The 21,283-nt window shown below is 38.7% G+C and overlaps 2 protein-coding genes across 11 annotated transcripts; one reads left to right on the plus strand and one right to left on the minus strand.

The window, feature by feature from the left end:
• Nucleotides 1–162: 162 nt before the first annotated feature.
• LOC135495538 (MORN repeat-containing protein 1-like) lies at nucleotides 163–17,197 on the plus strand. 10 transcript variants are annotated; one of them, XM_064784301.1, is made up of 16 exons: nucleotides 163–243; nucleotides 866–937; nucleotides 1,227–1,436; nucleotides 1,898–1,988; nucleotides 2,162–2,249; nucleotides 2,561–2,768; nucleotides 3,104–3,218; nucleotides 3,316–3,461; nucleotides 3,701–3,823; nucleotides 3,959–4,204; nucleotides 5,323–5,352; nucleotides 5,687–5,722; nucleotides 7,461–7,517; nucleotides 7,764–7,899; nucleotides 13,969–14,051; nucleotides 15,477–17,197. In XM_064784301.1, the coding sequence occupies exons 1-16, from the start codon at nucleotides 168–170 to the stop codon at nucleotides 15,497–15,499; spliced, it is 1,740 nt and encodes a 579-aa protein (XP_064640371.1). In that variant the 5' UTR covers nucleotides 163–167; the 3' UTR covers nucleotides 15,500–17,197. The 10 variants fall into 10 exon arrangements, with proteins under 10 accessions (XP_064640371.1, XP_064640375.1, XP_064640373.1 ...); XM_064784305.1 differs by lacking the exon at nucleotides 13,969–14,051 and adding an exon at nucleotides 8,308–8,330 and having other exon boundaries at nucleotides 15,477–15,532; XM_064784303.1 differs by lacking the exon at nucleotides 15,477–17,197 and adding an exon at nucleotides 8,748–8,780 and having other exon boundaries at nucleotides 13,969–14,092.
• Nucleotides 17,198–17,213: 16 nt separating this feature from the next.
• Nucleotides 17,214–21,054, minus strand: LOC135495280 (heat shock factor 2-binding protein-like). Its single transcript, XM_064783744.1, has 8 exons — nucleotides 21,042–21,054; nucleotides 20,451–20,554; nucleotides 19,775–19,924; nucleotides 19,218–19,350; nucleotides 18,790–18,913; nucleotides 18,353–18,456; nucleotides 17,697–17,797; nucleotides 17,214–17,345 (listed from the first exon to the last, which is right to left on the minus strand). Exons 1-8 carry the CDS (start codon nucleotides 21,052–21,054, stop codon nucleotides 17,214–17,216), a joined length of 861 nt encoding a protein of 286 aa, XP_064639814.1.
• Nucleotides 21,055–21,283: the final 229 nt, after the last annotated feature.

The raw sequence follows: 21,283 nt of genomic DNA on the forward strand, positions 1-21,283 counted from the left end.
AAAATTAACCATAAAAGTGAAATATATATTAATATTACTTCGTAGTTATTATATTTTGATAGAAGCTTGAGCAAAACTGTATTTTAATAATATTTGTAGATGCCATTGGTAAACAGAGGCCAAATGCAATTGGCAGTGATTTGGAGAATGCTGAGAGTATAAACAACATGGCGGTCACTGGAGGCAAAATAGCTCGTCGGCGAGACGAATATATCGGAGAAACTAAGAATCTACTTCGTGATGGTTAGCTATGCATGCTAAAATTATTCATTGTTACTCAAACTTTAATTTGATCCTAAGTATAGCATCACCATGTTGGCCGTTGAAGAAAGATTGAGCTGTTTTGTTGAGAAATTCTATGACAATTTTCGATAGCTGGTGTAACGGGAATTGGTGTCCCACTGAAAGTTGTGTCATAATAGCTCCTACTCTGTTATTTGGTGGTAAATTTATTTGAAGTGCACAGACACTGCGCATGAGATGTTAAAATGTTTTGAATTCATGTTGTGTAATTTCTCAAGCGGCAGGCAAATAAAATAAATATGCGCCCCAAAGGCTAAAGCCCACCTGTGACATGGTGCCAGTGGTGGTGGTATTATTAGTTACGACTTACATGCTCAGCCCACACTCATAATTTTTTTTGTGCATCACGTGGCTGAAGAGTCTGGACCCAGGGGCAGAAACTATTGGGTCATACTCAGTAGCAAGGGTTAAGGACTCGTATTCCTCAAACTTGTGTTGAATCTTAATCTAGATAGTGTACTGCTGTTACGGCCTACCGGTAGGCGGTAGTAAACCTTTGAAATGCGCTCCAAATGTTCTTACAAATCTATGCTCTTCATAATCATCCTTTTTGTCTTTTTAGGATATGGGGTTTACAATTATGCAAACAAGTTCTTCCGATATGAAGGAGAATGGATGGATGGAAAAAAACATGGTAAGAGTAAGAATAAGATTGCTAAGATTGTTCTTAAACTGTTTTATTGTTGTACTGGTCCTGGACAGGTTGGTGATATTTCCTGGCTCTTGAGTAAAAGTTTCCGCATGGTCAGTAGATTGAAAGACAAGGTCAAACTACAAACAGATTCTCTGAATTGAAATATACCTCAGGTCCCTTCCCTCTGCCATGGATCATTAAAAAATATGTTTTTCTTGATGGTTTTTGCATAAAGGTGTATTTTGCCACTTCTTCCAAACTTTAACCCTACATCTACCCTCTTTTGCAGGTCATGGCAAACTTGTCATGAATGATGGCAGCTACTATGAAGGTGAATTCCAAAACGGAGAGATTGAGGGACATGGCTATAAATACTTTGCTGCCTCTGGGAGAAGTTATACTGGACAGTTCCATGAAGGAGAGCTGCAAGGAAATGGAGTCATGAAATACAAGGATGGCTCTTCATATGAAGGAGAATGGTTTAAAGGAATGAGAAATGGTAGGCACCTGATTACTTCGTTAGTTTGAAAAGTCAAGCAACTTCCAGAAATCTAAAACAAATCAAATTGAATAAATGCAAGTTCTTACATTGTATAGAGTGCCTTATTCAGTATCAATATTGGTATTATTACTAGCGTTGTAACCCTATTGGATGTTTGCCGGAGGCATCTTTTACTTGCCCTGGCCAACACTCCGGTACAAGGGACCGCAGCTTTTAGTCTCAGCAGACAGACCCTCTTTAGTTTATCTTGAATTGTGCCTGAAACTTGCTGTGAAGATTACAGAAGTTTAATTCCTTGAAAGCAAGGCCGGTTTATCCAGAAATAAAATCCTTGGTTCTCAAGTTCGGTCCCATATAGTTCATATTAGCTGAATCTCTCGGTCGAAGTACTTTCTCTTGAAGAGTAAAGTTGCAAGGGGCTTCGCAATCAAAAAAGGGATTTTCTGTCTAAATTTCAGGATCTGGAAAATTCAGAATGGCTGACAATAACATTTATCAGGGAAATTTTTATCAACATAAACGACATGGAGAAGGCACACAGGTTTACAAGTGAGTATAATTTCTGGGCCTTAATTATGAGAATATATTCACATGAATTTCAACTGTGTTCCACAGTTGAACAACATTAGAAATCGTGTATCCCTGAATTGATCGGCATTGGTTTTGAGATTGTCCGTGATAGAAGTATTCCTACAGTTTACTGAATGTTTGTTACATTTCAGTAATGGTGACCGTTATGATGGTGATTGGGTCCATGACCAACGCCAAGGCCATGGCGAGCTCCGATGTAGAAATGGTACTATTTATGATGTAAGTAAAGAAGTCTAAAATGGCCTGAATTTCGTGGAAAATCACCCACGCAGAGAACGTTCTGTCTTAACCCCATACATTTGTATACATACTGTGTAAACACTATTAAGCCAGTTAAAGGGTGCCTGTACAAAAGGCCTATAAGACGTGCAGTAGGCCTATGTAAAACAGACGCACGAAACTGGCTAAATAGCTGAAAGCCATAAGTAGATCTAGGTCCCTGGCGGTCAAAAGTTGACTTTTCAATACATAGCTTAACAGCCATAGGGTTCTTAGAGTTTATGAAGAACAACATTTTAAATGTATTTCAGGGTCAATGGAGAAACGATATGTACAATGGTGAGGGGTCAATGATCCACTGCTCCGGCTTCATTTATGAAGGAATTTGGTTGAATGGCAAACCATATAAGATGGCAACTAAACTTGTTGTAATCGGGGAGTCAGAAATCGAACTGACACAGGGGCAGACGTTTACAATTGAGGTGGAATGTCGAGGAGAAGATGATGAAAAATTAGAAGGTAGGGCTGCTGTTTTTTACTGGAACTCCACTTGCCTGATTCAGTTTTCTGGAACAGGCTATATCATAATCCCACCGCCTTCTCTTGGAGTAGGTGTTTGCATATGGCATGTGTTTGTCTGTAGTATGTCCAAGGATGTTAAAAAATACGTTGCTCCATCCACATGTTCATGTATCTACACTAGAAGAGTTAGATTTTGATGTGAGAACAATGTGATTTTTTTTCTCTGGTTGATGTCAGCAAGTAAAGTTGATCGTTGTAATAATATTGTTTCTTGGCATACCAGGAGCTGTTCTGTTTTATTTTGTTCTACAGTTATCTTCATTTCTTTGTAGATAATGGGCGTGAGATAAGCATAGTAGCAGGATATAAACATTTAATGCCAAAAGAAGGCACAGCACTCTTTGATATCATTGAAGATGTGGAAGAACACCCTATTGCTACGCCTTTGTAAGTACATGTACTGCCTCTAGGCTTGTCATCATGAACAATAATACCGTCAGTCCAACCAGAAAGTTACCTGCTTATTTGTTCCTCTCAATTTCAGTGGCTACGATATTGTTCCGTTTCCCTTGACCGACCAGATGCCAGAGGAACCTAAATCGGACTCGGAAGGACCAGCACTATCGACGTCGGGAATGAAATCAACAACGAGTCTCTCTGAGCCAGCAATACAGGAAGAAACAAAAGATGGTGGGTTTTACTGTATCATAATGTAATTTAACCTGTAAACTTTTAACTAGGCAGAATCAAGTCAATCTTAGCCACTCTGATGAAGGCTAGTGGGACAGAAACGTGCACCGGTGGAGCGACACAACAGCCAGACAATACAGACCAGTGGACATTGTTGTAAACTACAGTTGTGGTACCCAGTTCTACTTCTATAAAACATCTCTCAGATTATAGCTGATAATATTCCTTCCAAATCACAGGTGCCTCTTCTGATGAAAAACCAGCTGAGACGACTGAACCGAAAAAAGATGAGGCTTCAGAAGTAGCGGCTGAGGCAGATGGTACCAGCCACCCAGAATCTCCTTCTGCAAAAACATCATCAGGTATGTGAAAACACCTTGGTTCCAATAATGGTTCATTTTTTAGTGGATTATGTAATAACCTCGTAGTCAAATCTGACAAAAACAAATCTTCTTCTTCTTCGTCAGCGTCCGTACTCCAATCTTCGTTCCTTTCAGATGAACCAGCGACAACTGTTTTATCAGAGCAAGAAAACCGCGAAAGTACTCCTCTCCCACCACCAGTCTTCAATGCAAGGACAGAAATGGGAATGGCCGGCTGGGCAGATCTCCTCCTACCAGCTGCTCCACCGATGTACAGACCATTTTCAATACTTGACGATGAAACAGGCTCGTCGACATCTTTAAAGAAGTCGAAAACGTCCACGTTGAAGAGTAAGGACCCAAAGAAGAAGGCCGAAGATGGTATGCAGTATTTAGTCTTATTGGAAGAAAAAGTGATGTGTTGCATTCATTACAAGCACAGAATTCTTCTGTTTGTCACCACATTTTAACAGCACCATCGTTTAAAGCACTGTGTTGTAAAATGTGTGAGAAAGCCTTCGTTTGTGCTTTGTTTTGAATCATTTCACAGTTGCACTTGCAGAATGCTCTTGTCTTGTTATTCCTCAGACCCAAGGATGTACAATATGTACCCACACGAGTCTTGCCATGTGGTCTTGGACAGTAATGTTTCATTGACAATGATGTTACTGGACTTCGGTTACAAATAACAAAAGATAATACCGGAATTTTGTTTTGTTTAGCTTTAAATTCATGAATATTCAGTTCATAATCAACATGTTTATTTATTGTCCTCCTACTGTTTTTCCTGTGGGCTGTCGTCTGCTTTTATCAACATTCAAAAATTGTCGTGAAAGATAATCCTGCTGTACAATTGAATCATAATTAAATTCCCCGAATGAGATCTTGTTTTGTAAGAAGAACATCTACGAGATTGTCTATGCTCTAAGCAGTCACAGGTCTAGAATGCTTGTTGTTCTTCTTCCTTATACTGTTGGGACTAAACAAATTGATACTGGCTATGGAAAATCATCTTTTCTTCTGAATGACTCCATACTGCGTAGCGTAAGTAGGAGAGGAGCCTCCTAGACAAGTCTGTGCACATAGTTACATATTCCACAAGTTTCCGCATAGTTGCAAGTCCTTGCATGTAGTTGCATGTCCATGCACATAGCTGCATTCAAACCATGCACCATGCCCAAATTATGAATCACAGTCACCACATGAACTTAGATTTGAGTTGCACTACCTCGGCATCACTGTACACGTTTAGAAAACAACCTGAAATTCTCCATGCAGACGAATTTGAGACTTTCCTGGACTTGTATTTCCTTCTTTTGGTGTGCTTCGGTTGGTTTTTTTTGCCCATTTCAATGACCATGCAAGGCCTATTTCACAACCCTTTATAATCACTGCTACTATTTGAGTGTATCAAGCAAGCTTTATTGTTGTCTGTGATACCCAGTCTATCAACGCATTGAACACTGTTAGTGCACAACATATAATTTTAATGTTTTCAGCTTTTAGGAGTGTTTATACTTCAATAAAAGGTATGTCTGGTCCGAAGTCAATCTGTCTGTCAATTGCGGAGAATAATTTTTTGGGAATTCTGTAAAATAACTAGAACGAGCCATGATCCTCCAGAATCACTCAAAACAATCAAGCTCAGAATGCCACTAACTTACGTGTGGCCAAAAACTGTTGCATTACTTTATAGTATTCCTCCAAGTAGGAAGTGAAACCAAAATATATATAATCTCTTCACTCTCTTACTTGAATGTCATTTGGCGGGCAGATCACTTTGATGTAATATTTTCATTATGCTTTAGGTCCTAAATCCTTCCCCTGTATAGATGGAGTTACTAAATCATGATATTATTTCAGTCATTAAATCAGTTTCTACTGCTAAAGCAGTGAAAGGTATGTTTTGTGACTATACTACACTAGCAGTGTCTGAGTTTAGATGGTCAGCGTTCTTAGCTCTAGTCCGTGAACTTTATTGGTGATCATCTTTCGTGATTAGTTGATAATTCTGTCACATCTGTGTGTTTGGGAAAAATATCATTAGATACTCACACTTATCACAGCATGTTAGTATAAAGATGACAACAGGGAGCATGTTTTAAACTGAACTGTCTGTATAAAGGTTACAAAGGTAGTATTAAAACTGAATGATACATTTTAAAAGTAGCTATATAGTTAGTTTTAAAAAACTTAATCGTAGATGTCAATCAATAGAATAAGAATGAAAAACTTGACGTGATAGTTTTCTTACCTTAGCTCATTACCAGCAATTCTGATGTTTATCTGCTCTTTTGTCAGTTGGGCAACACCCCGCCCCTAAGTAATTGCACTGTGATGCATGGTTATGCATTGCCAACGGAATTGCTGGTAATGTTCAAACTTTCTCCCCTAGCTGCTGTAAACGAATTGCCTGCTGAGGGTATGCATCACATTCTGTTTGTCTGTTCTCAACGTTTTGAATTCAGTTTAAAAACTCATTGCAATTTTGTTTGGCGTGGCCTTTTTTGCTTCCGTTCCTTGAGTTTTACCTGTCTGCTGCAGTGAAGAGCGGTTTTTTTAGTGAGTGTGGACTTCATCCCCAGGCCAGTTGTTGCCTGGCGCATCCAGTTCAGTTTTCATTGCTGCTCTAATCCTGTTATGATTTTGATGAATGTACTGTAATGAGGTCAAATTTTATCATCAAAGTTGTCCACACTGAAGTTCTCTGACCTAGTACAGCCTCGACAATCAAACATGTCCCCAAACTGTGACTTAAGCGGCTTTTATTTATTGCTTTGTCAAATGTATGGAGAATTCCGTGTGTTCGTTTTCTTTAATAGGCTTCCTAGACCTAGGTTGCACATTCCTATCTGAGTTGCAGTATCCAGGGCTCGAAATTCACGGCAGCAATGGAGGAAAATGCCCTTGAGACCTCTCTCTTTGGTTTGATGCCCTTTAAAATTCTTCCCTCACGAAGGGAACTTTTTCATTCATTTCCATTTGAAGTGTGCCCTTTTTCTCAAAACTGTCAAAAGTGCTCTTTATGAATTTCGAGCCCTACTAATTTTTTTCAGCCATCCCATTTAACTCATTTCATATATTGAACTTAATTGGTCAGGTCAAGTTACCAACTTTCCCTGGCCAACGAAAAAAAACAGGTGATAGCCATTGATAAAGGGCTACAGTTACTACTGTGAACCGTGTTGAAAATTTTGGAAGCGTTTTGGTGATATCAACAGATATATTGTGAACAAACCCTTTCTTGTGTTTAAATGGGATTGGCATTCTTAGCGTTATTGACCGTGCTATGCTATTTTATTTCGTCTCTCAATCTATATTTTCATTTCAACTGATATGCAAGTACAATGTACCACGCCATAGGCTAGCATCAAATAGTAATGTAATTGATGGCGATGCCTTGATAAATATATTGCCATAAGTTGGTCTCCAGAAAACTGTAGATTACATTGAGGTTTTCTGATATTGATATTTGTTTTATGCCGACCTTGATTGCTGTTTCAAAAATTTGAAATGGTCAGGTATATCATGAGAAATTTTCTATCTTGAGGTTGTATGTTTCTAAATTCGAATATGAATTTAGGAAGAGTAGTGCTTTCAAAAGAAGGTGACTAAAATTCTCTCAACCTCATTTCAGATGAAAAGGCAGCATCACGGTATAAAAGACTCGGAGATGAACGTTTTGCGAGACCAGGTACGTAGGACTACTTAGAAGAAAACAGGTTTAGAAGTTCTTGGGGACTGAACTCGCACTTTTTCTGAGAGGTGTGCCAGTACTCTGGTCAGATAGCTAGACACTGAATGATTCCCTTTCGGTCACTATCATGTTTTGCCTGCTTGGGGAGCATTCGTTTTACATACACACCAAGGGGGCCTGATACCAAAGCATACGTGGCAGCCAGCTCTAAGATATGAATATGATATTTAATTGCCTTTTCAGGGGAATATGTGATAATGGTACAGGATGTGACCAACCCGCCTTTTATGGATTTCGTCCTTGAACCTGCGTTTCTTCTTGTCAAACTTGCTGTACCGAAGAAAGAGAAAAAAAAGAAGGAAAAACTCCAAAGCAAAAAGTAAGTCATGAGAAATCTTTCTCAATAAGAAGTAAAGTACATATACAGTTTGTGCAGTATTTATTGTAGGGAATTATCACTTTATTTGAAACTAGGATTAGGTCATTTTGATAGTTATTATTTGAAAATCGCATATCCCCCATCATGCCCCTGCATATAATGTATTCATTGTCTCTGTTCTCATTTGCATCCTCATTCAAAGAAGAAGATGGTTATATCCAAATGATCATGGAATTTTCATCCAGATATGCATTTAACAAAACCATCCGGATATGCATTTAACAAAAGAATCTTTTTAAGATAAATACTTTCAAGTTCCTGTCCACGTTGTCTACCATAAGTAACACAAACCAATCATGCAATAACTCACCCCGTATTTCATGCAATATTTAACTTTTTCTCTACTAGCGTGCTATCGTGATTTCCCCCAGGTAACAATTTGTGGTACATGTTAGCTTATCTGTTATCCAAATCACATGATGTTTTGCATGAGCTTTCAAATGTCACTCTACGACATGATTTTTAAAAAAATCACCTCATCACATTTTGAGATTTATTTGAAACTTATTACTTTTAGCAAGTATAGATTAATTCTTACTTGCTTTTAGTCATATCATATCGTGTGCACCAGTTAGTCTGTGGTTCACTGAGATACTGTGTTGTTGACTGTGCATGCCACATTTTCTTTGTGTCATCTGTCTTTAGTCACATCACTTCAGCTAAATCCTTTTTCTTTTGACACTCAGAGAGCTACTTGGCTAGCTTATACCAAGAATTGATAAAGACTAGGCTTTACTAGTTCTTAGTTATACTGATCAGTACTGATGGCATGACTTTTCAATTGATAGGGAAGAGCACAATCTGTGACTGATATTCACCAGGCAAGTCGAAAAGTAGAATGAAGGACAAAAAGGCTTCCATAGTGACCAACAAATCCCTAAGGGGCGCAGTCACTTGTGTTCCTTTTCAAGGCTCATTACCTGAAAAACAACAAGTGGGGTGAAATGGTGACGACAAGCCCAGTCATGGATCTATACCATCACTGTAAAATTTACTGTCTCCGTAATAAAGCCTGTCATGTAAAAAACGTCATTTGACATCAACAGCAGAGAACACAATGACATCAGCTGTTGGCATTGATGTTACACTGTTCACAATGGCCTTGAAAAGGTACCCGACTTGCTGCGCCATCTTCCAGGATTCCTGCAGGAGTCTTCTTCCTCATTCCTCCTAATCTAGTCCAATATACTGTGACCCAGAAATCTCTGCATCGATCGTGTTATGTTCGCTGTTTCCAACCTTTTTCCACTAAACTTGACATAATGAAGTAAATACATTCTGCACTTGTTAATTTTGCGGGTCAGGTCGGACCGCAAAAATAAATCACTCGCGAAAGAATTCTGGGTTACACTTACAGTGATTAACTGGACTTATTCTGTAGTGGCATGACATAATGCTCATTGGCATTGCTGACAAATTGTCTCTACAGACAATATATGCTTCTCCCATCCCACCAAACACAATTCCAAGGGATAAAAAACACCCTTCCTGTGGCCATAGGCCCTACAAAACCTCTAACTTCTCTGCTGCTGGTTTTACCGTGTAATTTGCGTTAATGGTGGTGTTTAGAATGCTAAAAATCATACCCTTCTGTTCCAGTGGTAGCAATGCAAGTTGTACTGACTACGAATACTTCTCTGATTGATACAAAGGTGATAAATTCTTTAGACATTATGAAGTTCCGTTCGGCTTCAATTTTCTATTGGGAATTCCTCTCAATGCTGCCTGTTGAATTTGGCTATTTTTGGTTTATAAAAATATTAATTGTTCACTTTTAATGATTTATTTCACTATTCTGTGTATTTTGATCCCATAAATGTGTTTCATGAGCATTCATTTGGACTGTCATCTCAGTTGCATTTTCATTATCATTTGCAAGAGTGGTATTCCTCTCATAGAATACTTCCATAAATATTTTGGAAGTATTTCATTTCATTAAACCATTTGCATTCAATGATATAATACTTAAAAAGTTTTTCAGCTTTTCCTCCATATCATTTGATATACATGTGTATGCTGGTCCATGTCATATTTTCATTGTGTACTGTGAACTGCCAAATTTTGGACCTTTATTTCTGCAAGTTGCAAACATTTCTGAAAAAATTAAATTTCACCATTATTACTCATGCAGGTAAAGAAATATCTTCAGATTTTCCAATTGAAAAAATATCTTTTCACAATTTATTTTCGTGAATTTAGGTTATTCACCAACTTTCTAAAATAAACGTCTCCTAAGATTTTGCAGTTTACAGTATCATACAGACTCTTGACAACTAATGACAATCATTTGTTCATCTTTGTTTCATGTCTTTTTTGCTTTTTTCTTATTGTCATTGTGTCAGTTTGGTTCCAAAAAGTGATAAATTAATTCTATAATCATATAAGATTTAAAAGACTTTTAAGTACAAAATGGGTAGATCTACATGTCACTCGGAAATCTAAGAAAGGGTATACACTTTTCATCCCATTTTGGGACCATTGTTGTCTTATGTGTAACATTCTTGTTCTTGCTCTGAGTTCAGACACCTGAGATACTCTAGGAAAGTGATTAAATGTATGGTAGATTGGTACCTATCGTAAAAGGTTTTTTCTTTCTTCCACTCTAGTGAAGAAATTGAACCAAAAGCCAAAGGCCGTGTCAAAACCGTCAGATTCATTGTCCCAAAGAAGTTCATTTGGGAAAAATAGTTCATATTCTTATACTTGATAATAGGTACTGAGGTAATCTTTTACCGCTTGTGTGATAACAGGTTTTGGCATAACCTGATAAAATTTGGGTCAACTTGACATACCTCATAAGCGACCCCGCAAACGAGCGATTTAAATCACCGCGACCTGCAGTCAATCGAGTCATGATCAAATGCAACAAAACTCACTCATCTGCAAGTGGTCCTCGCAGTTACCTGCAACAAAAATTAGTGATTGAAGTGACATGCCATCACTATCAGACCTAGTAACTACTGGTTTTACCTTCAGATGAGTGATATTTTTGCCACGCATTGCAGCGATAATAATTTCAGGTTGCAGCAATAAAAAATGGTCGTTTGCACAGCGCTTAAGTGTGTTGTTTAACATGCATGCAGCCACAAACAACAAGGCAACCCCTTTCCCCCACATGTCGTCATTGGTCGCAAGTCTCATAATAACCAGGCCAATCACAAAGCCCTCCTTTAAGAGAAACAGGGGTTATCCCGAAAGACTGTACAGCACCTGACTCGGTAAACAACTTTATCATATGTCCCGCCTTTTCTGGCATTCTGATGTGACAAAAAACCTGATCCCCGGTTGGTTTATAGATGCCTGTGCCAAGAATTGAAGTTTGCAACGACCTGAAGCCCAGCAAATTCTGACAGACGATTTGTCACATATCTGAGCAATCATAATCACAGGGCGTAGCGGAAAATACTCACTTGTGGGACTCTAGTAAATGCATGGTTAATCTGAGAGAATTACCTCAATGATTTTATGGTTTCCATTTGATCTTTCAGTGAGCCCACATGGATAGTAGTTGTAACGCATCAAGCATCGCTCTGAGCGCTGGCCATCTGATTGTGAGTGAAAAATTGAGAAATAGCGACGAATTACAACAAATTTGTGAATGAAATCTTGAAGCAAGCATCAGCATGGGAATTATATTGACTACTATAAAGACTAAATGAAATCTTGGTACTCTCAAGTATGGAGTCAAGTGTGAAAAAATCTATACTTGGTACTACTAAAGCTCAAATAAAACTGGATCTTCCAGTCGCCTTGGAGGTAGATTGGACCCAACCCTTCTCAAAAAAGACTAACAGAACTGTCTTCTGAACTGTTTATTTGAAATGTCAATTTATCAAACAAAAACTTGCTTTTAAAAGGAATTACATGATGTTGTTTTGGAAGGAGAAAACAGTTAATCAAAAATGATAAAATGTGAGACATGTACTGGTAAATAGTCAGGTTTGTGAACTTCTGTAAGATTTTATTAAAAGAATCTGATGCCAAAAATAGAAGAGACAAACATGATGATGCCATTTGTGTCATCCCCCCATCTCTCCAGGCAAACAGTGTTTTGCTCCCTAATCAGGGAAGAGTCTATTCACTTATGTTGTTGAAGTTGGTCTTGTTTTTCTCAATTTTTCGTTGAGTAAAAGTTTCCCTTTTCCACCAAAAATATCTGTCTTCATTACATTCAGTTGTTGCTGGATCATAACATTGACTTATCTGGTGATTGGCGTCCTGAAACGTCACACAACAGAACCTCTCTGACCTTAACAGGAACATTTACAGGAGCTTGAAGGGAGTCTGTAAATCACCCATATTGATCACAATGACCAAACTACCAACTTTATCATGTATAGTGCATTCGTAAATGTGTTTGTCCCCATCATTTAAGGCTCTGGAGCTAGAGCTTCCATCGACCTTCATTAAAGTTTGGTTTTAACTGATCTTGAACTCGAAACCAATCAGAAAATTTAGTTACCATGGCAACGCAATCAAAATTATATGACTCCAAAAATAACCAATGGGCTTCGCTGAAGAAAATTCAGTTCTGCAGTGACAATCCTGTACCCTAAAACTCCTGTCTGCGTTATAAAGCTCAGATTGATAAAAAACAAACTTCAAAGAAATCCGACCAGTAGTTGGCACTCCAGATCCCTAAACGATGTGGACAAAAATCATTACGAATGGACTATATATAGCATTCGGAATGTTCTGAGAACCAGATATATCCAAGTCGTGGTTGCATGCACTGTGTGATTTCTTTATCTCAGCTCCACAGTTCCTCAAGATTTAACAAAGTTAGCGATGACGTTGTCCCTGACCGTTTGAATTGAAGGACCCCTTTTCTGCGTCTTTTTGAACCCTAGCTGTCCTCATCTTGCGAATTTCATTAATTGTCTCGAGTCTGTACTATATGCATGCGTTCTTTTTTTAACGATTATAGTTGCAGTCTTATTAATAAACGTGTAATCAAAATTTTCCAAAGCTATCAAATATTTTGCAGGGTCGACTTTCGCAGTCTAAAAACTGTTAATTATTCATTACTGCTTTTCGGAAGTTAAAACTGTTTGTTGGACCACCATGCACATACCTATTTGATATCGGTAGCCCAGTGCATTAGATTAATATGATATCTTTGATGATCTTTTCAAGAGTTGGTCCAAAACACATACCTATTTGATATCGGTAGCCAAATGCATTAGATTAATATGATATCTTTGATGATCTTTTCAAGAGTAAATGGTCCAAAACACTTACCTATTTGATATCGGTAGCCAAATGCATTAGATTAATGTGATATCTTTGATGATCTTTTCAAGAGTTGGTCCAAAACACATACCTATTTGATATCGGTAGCCAAATGCATTAAATTAATATGATATCTTTGATGATCTTTTCAAGAGTTGGTCCAAAACATGATTAACGCCATCTGAATAAGCTACTCATTTGTGTTGTTCTTCTGAAGAACTCATAATAAGCCAGTCAGATTTAAGGCTTATTGCCCAAATATTCTGTTTCCAAACTAAGATTGCATTATTCTGCAAATGTTAAAATATAGCAAGTTCCTTTTGGGATATTTTTGTACTAATATAGAGATGATATTTATTTTCTAGGTCCCCCACTCCTCATGGTCACTAACGGGTTATATAGCGGAGAGTCACTTCGAGGACAACCAACATTCTGACGTTCTTTTGTTTTCAAGGACAGACAATTTAGCGGGAGTCGAAACAAGAACTGTTGCTAATGAGACGAGTTCCCTAAAAACCCAAGCAAATGAGCGATCTTTGCCTGGGCCACGAAATGTTCTCGTTTGCTGTGGTCATGCGATAAGCTTTGATGTTTGCTGCAACCTACAATCATTGTCAAACTGTCTAGTTTCTAGTTTTACGTGCAGCTGCAGCTAAAATTGTTGCAAGTTGCAGCGATAAAGTTGTTTGTGTCCAACTACTGCAGTGATTCAATTCTGCAGTGAAACTAGAGTATTTTGGGCCAGCAGTTTAACTTGCGACTTCTTTCCATTCCTAGGTGGGATACAAGCAAACACATTATGGGAGGCATGGCTGACAGCATGAAACTCCATGCCGATGCTGATCTGCAAAACTCCGATGGCAAGAAACAAATGAAAGATGGACAAACTAGAAGTCACACCTTCATAAATTGCTGTAACATTTTCCCCTCAAATTCAGTAATGCAAGAGGTCTCATTGATTGAGATTTGTGAATTGAACCTCTTTCATTGTCATCGTGAAAGATGTTAAAAGTCCTAGAATTTTGTTATAAAAAAGTATGCAACAAATTATGAAGTTTTCGTAGTTTCACACACAAGTTTGTCCACTTCTTTCAATTTTTTATTCCACAGACTAAAACGGTAGAAAAGTAGTGCACATATAATAAGGGTTTGGATTCCTCTGACCAAAATATGGGAAGGTTTTTGGTACACGGTTTACATGTTGGGTCACAGTGAAAGCAGACTTTGCTTGACCTGATGGCAATTTTTAAAAGGAAGATAGTTTGGGTTAGGCGTCCAAGTGGTACATGTTATCAGCAGTGTATGTCACCGGTCATACACTGCTGATTGTTACTATTGAACTAAACAAATATAATGTATTCACTCCCCCTCTATTCAATTCTTTATCTTAAACGTAACTGGTAAGGTTCCCCTCTCCTAACAATGACAAGATTGTACATAGCACACACCAATTTTGGTTAAATGCATTGGGGGCCATCTCTAACCGTCACCCATTGGGCAATTCATGCTGCAGCATCTTGATAGTATAGTAGATTGTCCAGAAATGAATTGGATTCATTTGGTTGGATTGGCAGCAAGCAAGCTTTTAGTAAATTTACCTGTACCTCTCTTTCATTTTGCAGCTTGACCATTTACGTTTAGATCCTACCAGCAAAGCTTTATTAGACTGTCTCGTCCTGCTTCTGTTTATTAAATGCTTTCATGTATAGATTGTGATATTTTCCTCCCTGGGTAGTCATCCATAAAGTTTGTTTTTGCTGATGAGTTGGTGGGTCAAAGTCATATTAGAACTCCTGGAAAAATATGGCAAAAACTTACTTAATTGGTTGGCAGTTCCTCCCATAAACAGTCAGGATCAAATTCACATGAATTTTTTGTGATTTCGTAAACTTGATGGATGTCCTCCGATCCCATAGTTCGATCCTCGCCGCTAGTGTTCCTTATTTCGTACCGTTTGTAACTTTGCTTATCTAAAACCCTGCCTCACAAATCCAGTTCAGTAAACTGCTACTACTATTCTAATGTCTGAAAAATGGATAGCTGCAGACTTAGTGGTCTCAGCTCATTTAATTTGTCAACTTTTACAGTACTTTCTGGGTTCATCACTGGACAAGACATATGGCAAATTGAAATGATCTTCGGAAAATGTCACCAAAGACTGAAGTGGTTTCTGTCCTCCCATATCCTCCATTGCTTGCATAATGAACTGCCCAACTGTCCGATCAATCTTCCCACCCCAGTCCTTGCAGCCTTCTAATGTTAGTTTTGCTTGCTTTGCCTTGTAGATGGGACACCTCCAAACACATAGCCGAGTCAATGGCCAGGGCCATGGAGGATGCGATTATCAGGGAAAATACAGAATTTCTAGAGGAGCAGAAACGTCTAGATGTGGAGGAACAAAACGATGCATCAGTCCCAAAACCAGAATGAGAAGGAAGAGTAAATGAAACCTATATTGGACAAAGTGTCCCTCATTGACAACACATGAATGGTACCTGCTACTGACCCACCCACCCCCTCCCAGCAAGACTGCTTCTAATGTTAGTTGCCCAGATTCTTACCCCTGATCATGCCTTTCTTCATCATGGTAGCTATCCTTGCAGTTTTATGTTAGGCCGACTATACAGCTGGGGCTTGCGAAGCAAGTCCTGGCAATGTAGCTTAAAGGGAGACTTTAGGCAGGAGCACGTTGGGACGAATTAAGTCTTACCAAGTGGCCAATATGTGTATCCACTTTCTAACAGTATATCAGTACAACTCGTGCTTGTCGGAGGAATATCATTATAACTAAAGTCAAACCAAACCCAGTTCCCTAAGTATGCACACCATTCGAGATTACCAATTTGTCCCCACAGCTCCTGCTTAAACGACATGGGCATTTACTTCTTAAATTGTCCTAGATAGACCCCCTCCCTGTCCCTTCTGTATGTGATATAGTGCTTAGTCTAGTAAAACTCATTGGTAGAATCAAGTGTAGTCCATACTTGGTAGAATATATTAGTATTGTTGTAGTTTTCCCTGGCATCTTTCAGGCTTAGATAGATGCAAGTTGATGCTGCTGCAATATTGGCCCTAGCTCTATAAGAAAGTGAAAATTTGATGTATAAAGGAGCATAAGAGAGTCAAATTCAGGTACTAAAATCTGGTTGATGAAGGAAGCAAAATCAACTGTTTAAAAAACAAGCATTTATTGATTTATGTAACATTGTAACATGATAAATCAATTATGTAAAGTTCAACAAATCATTCATATTAATCACGTTTGTGTGATTTGTATAGTAACGCCATGCATCACAGGCTCTAGTTGTGATGTCACAGGCTAAGGAACACTCTGTATAAGCGCAGCACAAGTCATCAAATGTGCTAAAAGTTAAAATAAACTGAGTTACAGAGAAAGTTAACTGATAACCAGTCAGTCTTGTTATAAGGCCAACTTTAGAAGCCTTTCAGCATTCCGTCCGAATAATTGTCCACTGACTATAAAAGATTCCGTCCACTAAGCATACATGTACGTAAATTGTAATATCGGTGTGTTCAAAGTCAGGAACATGCAGAAGAAATGTATAGTAATTTTTCAAACAAGAATTGTAATTTTTCAACTTTGCAAATAGTTATTGATTTTTGAAAGAGAATTTGTATTTCCATAATGTGATAAAACGTATGCACATTGTACAATATTTTTCAAATGTGGTTCTATGTGATAGAAATATGTTGTTTTTGATAAGCTTGGTTCCTGTCGTGCTGTTCCTGTGGTGAGTATCAGAAGTTTTGAAAGAGACTGACCACATTAGAGACCATTATCAAGAAGCAACACTTGCTCCTCATTGGAAGAACCAGTCAGAGCAGAAAAATAAAAGCCAGTTTGGCTGTAACATGTAGAAAGATTGATTGAGAATCCAGGTGTTGAAACTCAGAACTTTTTTCTCACCATGGTGACGGCCTGGGAGGAATCAAACTGGTTTATCTGTACAGTTTTTAAGATTGATTAAAACTTATTTGAAACATATGATTGTCAATTCTCTTCATCTCATATCCCTGCACTGTTCCAACGGTGGAAATTTGAGGACCCTGATGTCCGACATCATTTCGATTGTGGCTTGGCTGATCTCTTTGTTTCGATCCGCTGCAAGTTGCTGTACCAATTGGTCAGAAAGCTGAAGAGATGAAATTTTCGAGTAGTGAACATGAACAATGGTTATTTGGACGCATCTATCTCCTTTTTGCCAAAATTTATTGCGAACGTAGGGCCTCATCGGTCTGCCATCTTCTCCCTGGAAATGGCGTCCTGGCGTAATTGGCAATCTATGACACACACTACAGACTGATTAGGCTGTGTGTCAAGTGGATACCAAGGAAGTCCCATGTGACGAAAGTCAGATTTTCTCCTAAAATTTGGACAGACCTATCCCAATACCCACAAGAAAAAGGATACTAAATGCATTGTCGTTCTATTTTAAGCAGTCCAGGAGCAGATTCTCAAGTGTTTGAATATCAAGTAGTCTTACCACTTCGTTCACCTCATGGAGGATCTTTGGGTTGCCCTGCTCACAAATGAGAGAATGGATCAACCTGATCAACTGGAGGACAATGTCGGAAGCTTTCTCTCCTGGAAGCAGAGAAAAAAGAATTGAAAGTGACATTGTGGTTCATGCCATGCTGCAGACAGTACATGGGGAAAGAGGGTACCTGTCCTGCTGTCCTGTTATGAAAACATCTTGATTTCAGATGAGAAATTTTGGCCAAGTCCCAATAATACTCATCCTGAATCCATGTATCTGTAATCATCTTAAAGTGATACTATGATGTGATTTACAACTTTGCAGAAATACGTCCTTTTTTAATTGTTGATCACAAATGTAAGGCTCAAATTTTCCATTTTTGATTAGATTTATTATAAAATCGCTGAATGTAAACCACCGTGACCGCGAAAATGTTCATGGTTGTGACATCATCAACGAAAACGGCATCGAAGCAAGCCGTCCGGGCGGGATTAAACCATCAATTTCTAGAAAATGTGCATTTCGATTCGCAAATCTTACCGATTTATGAGAAAGTGACGTAGTCATTTGTCAAAAACAGCTAAACATTATATGGTGAAATTTGACACGAGTTACCCTTTAAAATACATGTCAGGGCCAAACTTTCCTCAGAAAGTTCTTACCTTGTAGTAGCCATACGAGTAACCCTATTATGCCAGGGTGATTGATGATGTGTCGACCGCCTTTCTGATTGATGCTCACATTGTACATGCACATCAGGATCAACCTACAAAAGAAAACATGTTATCTGGTGGATGCCAGGCTGAAATCTGTGAGATTAAAAAATTTTTACTTTTGAAAGCTTGATAGGATACAAGGATTTATCAGGCACACACATTCCTACAACGACATGTATTGCTCTCAAAAGAGATTCTGTGAATTCATCTGCCTTGCAACTCCGAACCGTTGCTCCTGAAAGTTTTTGAATATCCTGTTTCTCACTATATCTGGAACTTAAAGAGTGCAGTTCAAGTCTACTTGGTCTTAATCTCGTGGAATATCCTAAACTGTGTTACAAATGGTACATTGTGTTGATGAAAAATTATAAGGAATCGCTTACTGTTTCATTTTAGTGCACTGTCCCAACTTGAGTTCTGACAAGGCATGCAGAAACGTGTCCATCACCAAGTGGCCATTCTGATTTGTCATGAGGAACTCCCTCCCAAAGGCAGATGCAGCAATGTCTGAAACAAGAATACACAATGATAGTGTGTGCAAGGTTTTTGCTTAACTTTACAGAGCTGTTCATTTAGTATAATCACAATTTCCCCAATATTTTCAGTCCTCCTCCTGGGTGACTCTTGTACGCATGCATACGCTTAGAGCCCAGACTCCAACCTGCACACGTACACAAAGATAACGTCTGTTGATACTGGTGTTAGTAGCTATTGATAGTTTTGATGTTGTCCAGTGCTGCATATAATGAAACGAAATGAAAGTTGCCATCAACTTAAGGAATCAAACACAGAAGAAGAAGATTCTTCTGACTTGTGATTGTTCCACACAACGCAAGGATGAACTGAGTTTCTTCGGAATCTGTATCTTCCTCTGGGTTGTCATAAGTCTGCAGGAAGCTGTTCAGCGTGGTTGAGACCAAAGACAAAAAGTCGTCCACTTTTGTCTGAAAGAACAAGATAAAACTTGTCTATCCAAACCTTAGGTAAAGTGGCGGCTGGTCACTGACAATGACCGATACACTAAACCTTAGTCAGTGCATTCTGTCCATGACAAACTGCAACTGCAACTGTACGAACTCTGGAACCACTATCAAGAACAACCTTGGTCCAGACAAATGTTACTTGGTCAGATTCAATAATTATGCAATGAATTTGTGTGTCCATTAAGAGGTGTCCTTAAGTTTGTCCATATACCGAGAGGCATTCTGGAGATATCTTTGCTAAGTAAAGTAACCAAGTTTGTGAATTACTCTTACAAAATCAGTGGTTTCGTGTCAACGCATTTGACAGACACCACTGAAAAACCACTGAAATAAAGAATACAATGATGTGGTTCGAAGTGGGGACGTATCATGGACCCGAACTTACACCTCCAATGATGGCCTCAATGCTCTCCTCACACCGAGACACCCTCCACAGAAGAGTACACGACGATGCGCCCAGGTGGACCAAGTAGTCCGACTGGAGCTGAAGTTGTTGGCTAACCTCCTGGATTTCACATTTCAGATGGATGTTTTCCTGAAAATATTTATTGATAGTCAGAAATTTTTTGGTGGACTGTCGTTATCAAACCTGAGTCCTCCATCAGCAAGATAAACTTTATTGAATTCATCAATACCAGTATTTTTTTATAGATTTTTTTGTCTTGGCCTTTACTAGGAACTCTCGGCAGGTGACCACTTGAGCTGACAAAAAGGAGGAAATGAGAACAATGAACCATCGTCATTGTGTGATCAAGGAACATCACACATCACGCACAGACAGCCAGGAGTTGCTAGAGGGTAAAAATGCCACTTTCCCTCCATCTTTCATTCTGGCTCACCATCGGATTTACATCTCCATAAATACAACATGACACGGTACCCCAGTTCGACCCATCCTCGAAAAACCAGAGTGAGTCGTATTCTCCTCCCCTCACACATGTTACATCACTTGGTCGTTAAGTGCTGAGTGTTGGCCTCAAGTTTAGGATGAGTTAGACTGGGCGCCATCTCTAAGAAAGATCTAAACTTCTGCCAAAAACGTTTTTCCACATCAAATTTACCTCTTTCTCCTTCATGTATTCACTTGACAGATTATCAACTTTGGTTTGCCAGTGGGAAATCTCTCCTTGGATGTCTTCAATGTGTTTCTTGGACTGCTCCAGTGCTGAAAGAAACAAACTTTTATGATGATTTTGCCTCGTTATTGACTGCATTGTGGCCTTACATCCCATGAAAGATGATGAGCCATATGGATGTACGGTGGAACCTCCCTTTGAGGACACTTCAGTAAGTTGGACAGACACTCTATAAAGGAATCTGCTTCTTGTCCAGACAGGCAGAAGAGATAATTTCTATGCAATTTTACATATGTACATGTACATGTATTCAAGACTCCTCACTATAAAAAACAGCAACTCTCAGTCCCAAGGGTGTCCTTAATAAAGAGGGTCAAGTCGGGCTACCTACCCTGTGTAAGTTCAGTGATCTTTGCTGAAGCTACCGCCCGACACTCCAATGTCACTTTGCACAAAGTTCTACAGTGTTGCTTTAATTGCTCACTCTCTCGAAGCAGTTTTCCAAATTCCTCTCTTGAAACAATTACATAATCTTGGGTCTCCTAACCAAATGAAGAATAAGAATTGAGGGTTGACCAAGCACCACCATTTTGCCTAGAACTTGAAATTCTAAAGCAACTTGAATTTTCAAAATGAAGTGAATGGCCAATTTCAAGGGTGGAAGTCAGTTCTTTTCTTTTCCAGAGAACAGACTTGCACCTTTGAAATAGGAGGAGTTTTTATAGGAGTTCTAATTGCTTTAGGATTTCTAGATCCAGCATAAACCGTGGTGTCTATGGTCAACCCTCAAATATTTAAGAGGGAATTCAGAAATTTAG

This window comes from Lineus longissimus, chromosome 11 (genome assembly GCF_910592395.1).
Source record: "Lineus longissimus chromosome 11, tnLinLong1.2, whole genome shotgun sequence".
In the NCBI taxonomy this organism is placed as follows: domain Eukaryota; kingdom Metazoa; phylum Nemertea; class Pilidiophora; order Heteronemertea; family Lineidae; genus Lineus; species Lineus longissimus.

Excerpts from the sequence above, each read along its gene's own strand:
- LOC135495280 (XM_064783744.1), bottom strand. Across the intron at positions 18,914-19,217 it reads GTTGTGTGGAACAATCACAA|ACATTGCTGCATCTGCCTTT; the intron begins GTCAGAAGAATC and ends TTCTTGTTTCAG. Across the intron at positions 18,457-18,789 it reads CAGTGCACTAAAATGAAACA|GTTGATCCTGATGTGCATGT; the intron begins GTAAGCGATTCC and ends TTTCTTTTGTAG.
- LOC135495538 (XM_064784295.1), top strand. The coding sequence starts at position 168 with ATGGCGGTCACTGGAGGCAAAATAGCTCGTCGGCGAGACGAATATATC. Across the intron at positions 2,769-3,103 it reads AGATGATGAAAAATTAGAAG|ATAATGGGCGTGAGATAAGC; the intron begins GTAGGGCTGCTG and ends ATTTCTTTGTAG. Across the intron at positions 5,723-7,460 it reads TACTGCTAAAGCAGTGAAAG|ATGAAAAGGCAGCATCACGG; the intron begins GTATGTTTTGTG and ends ACCTCATTTCAG.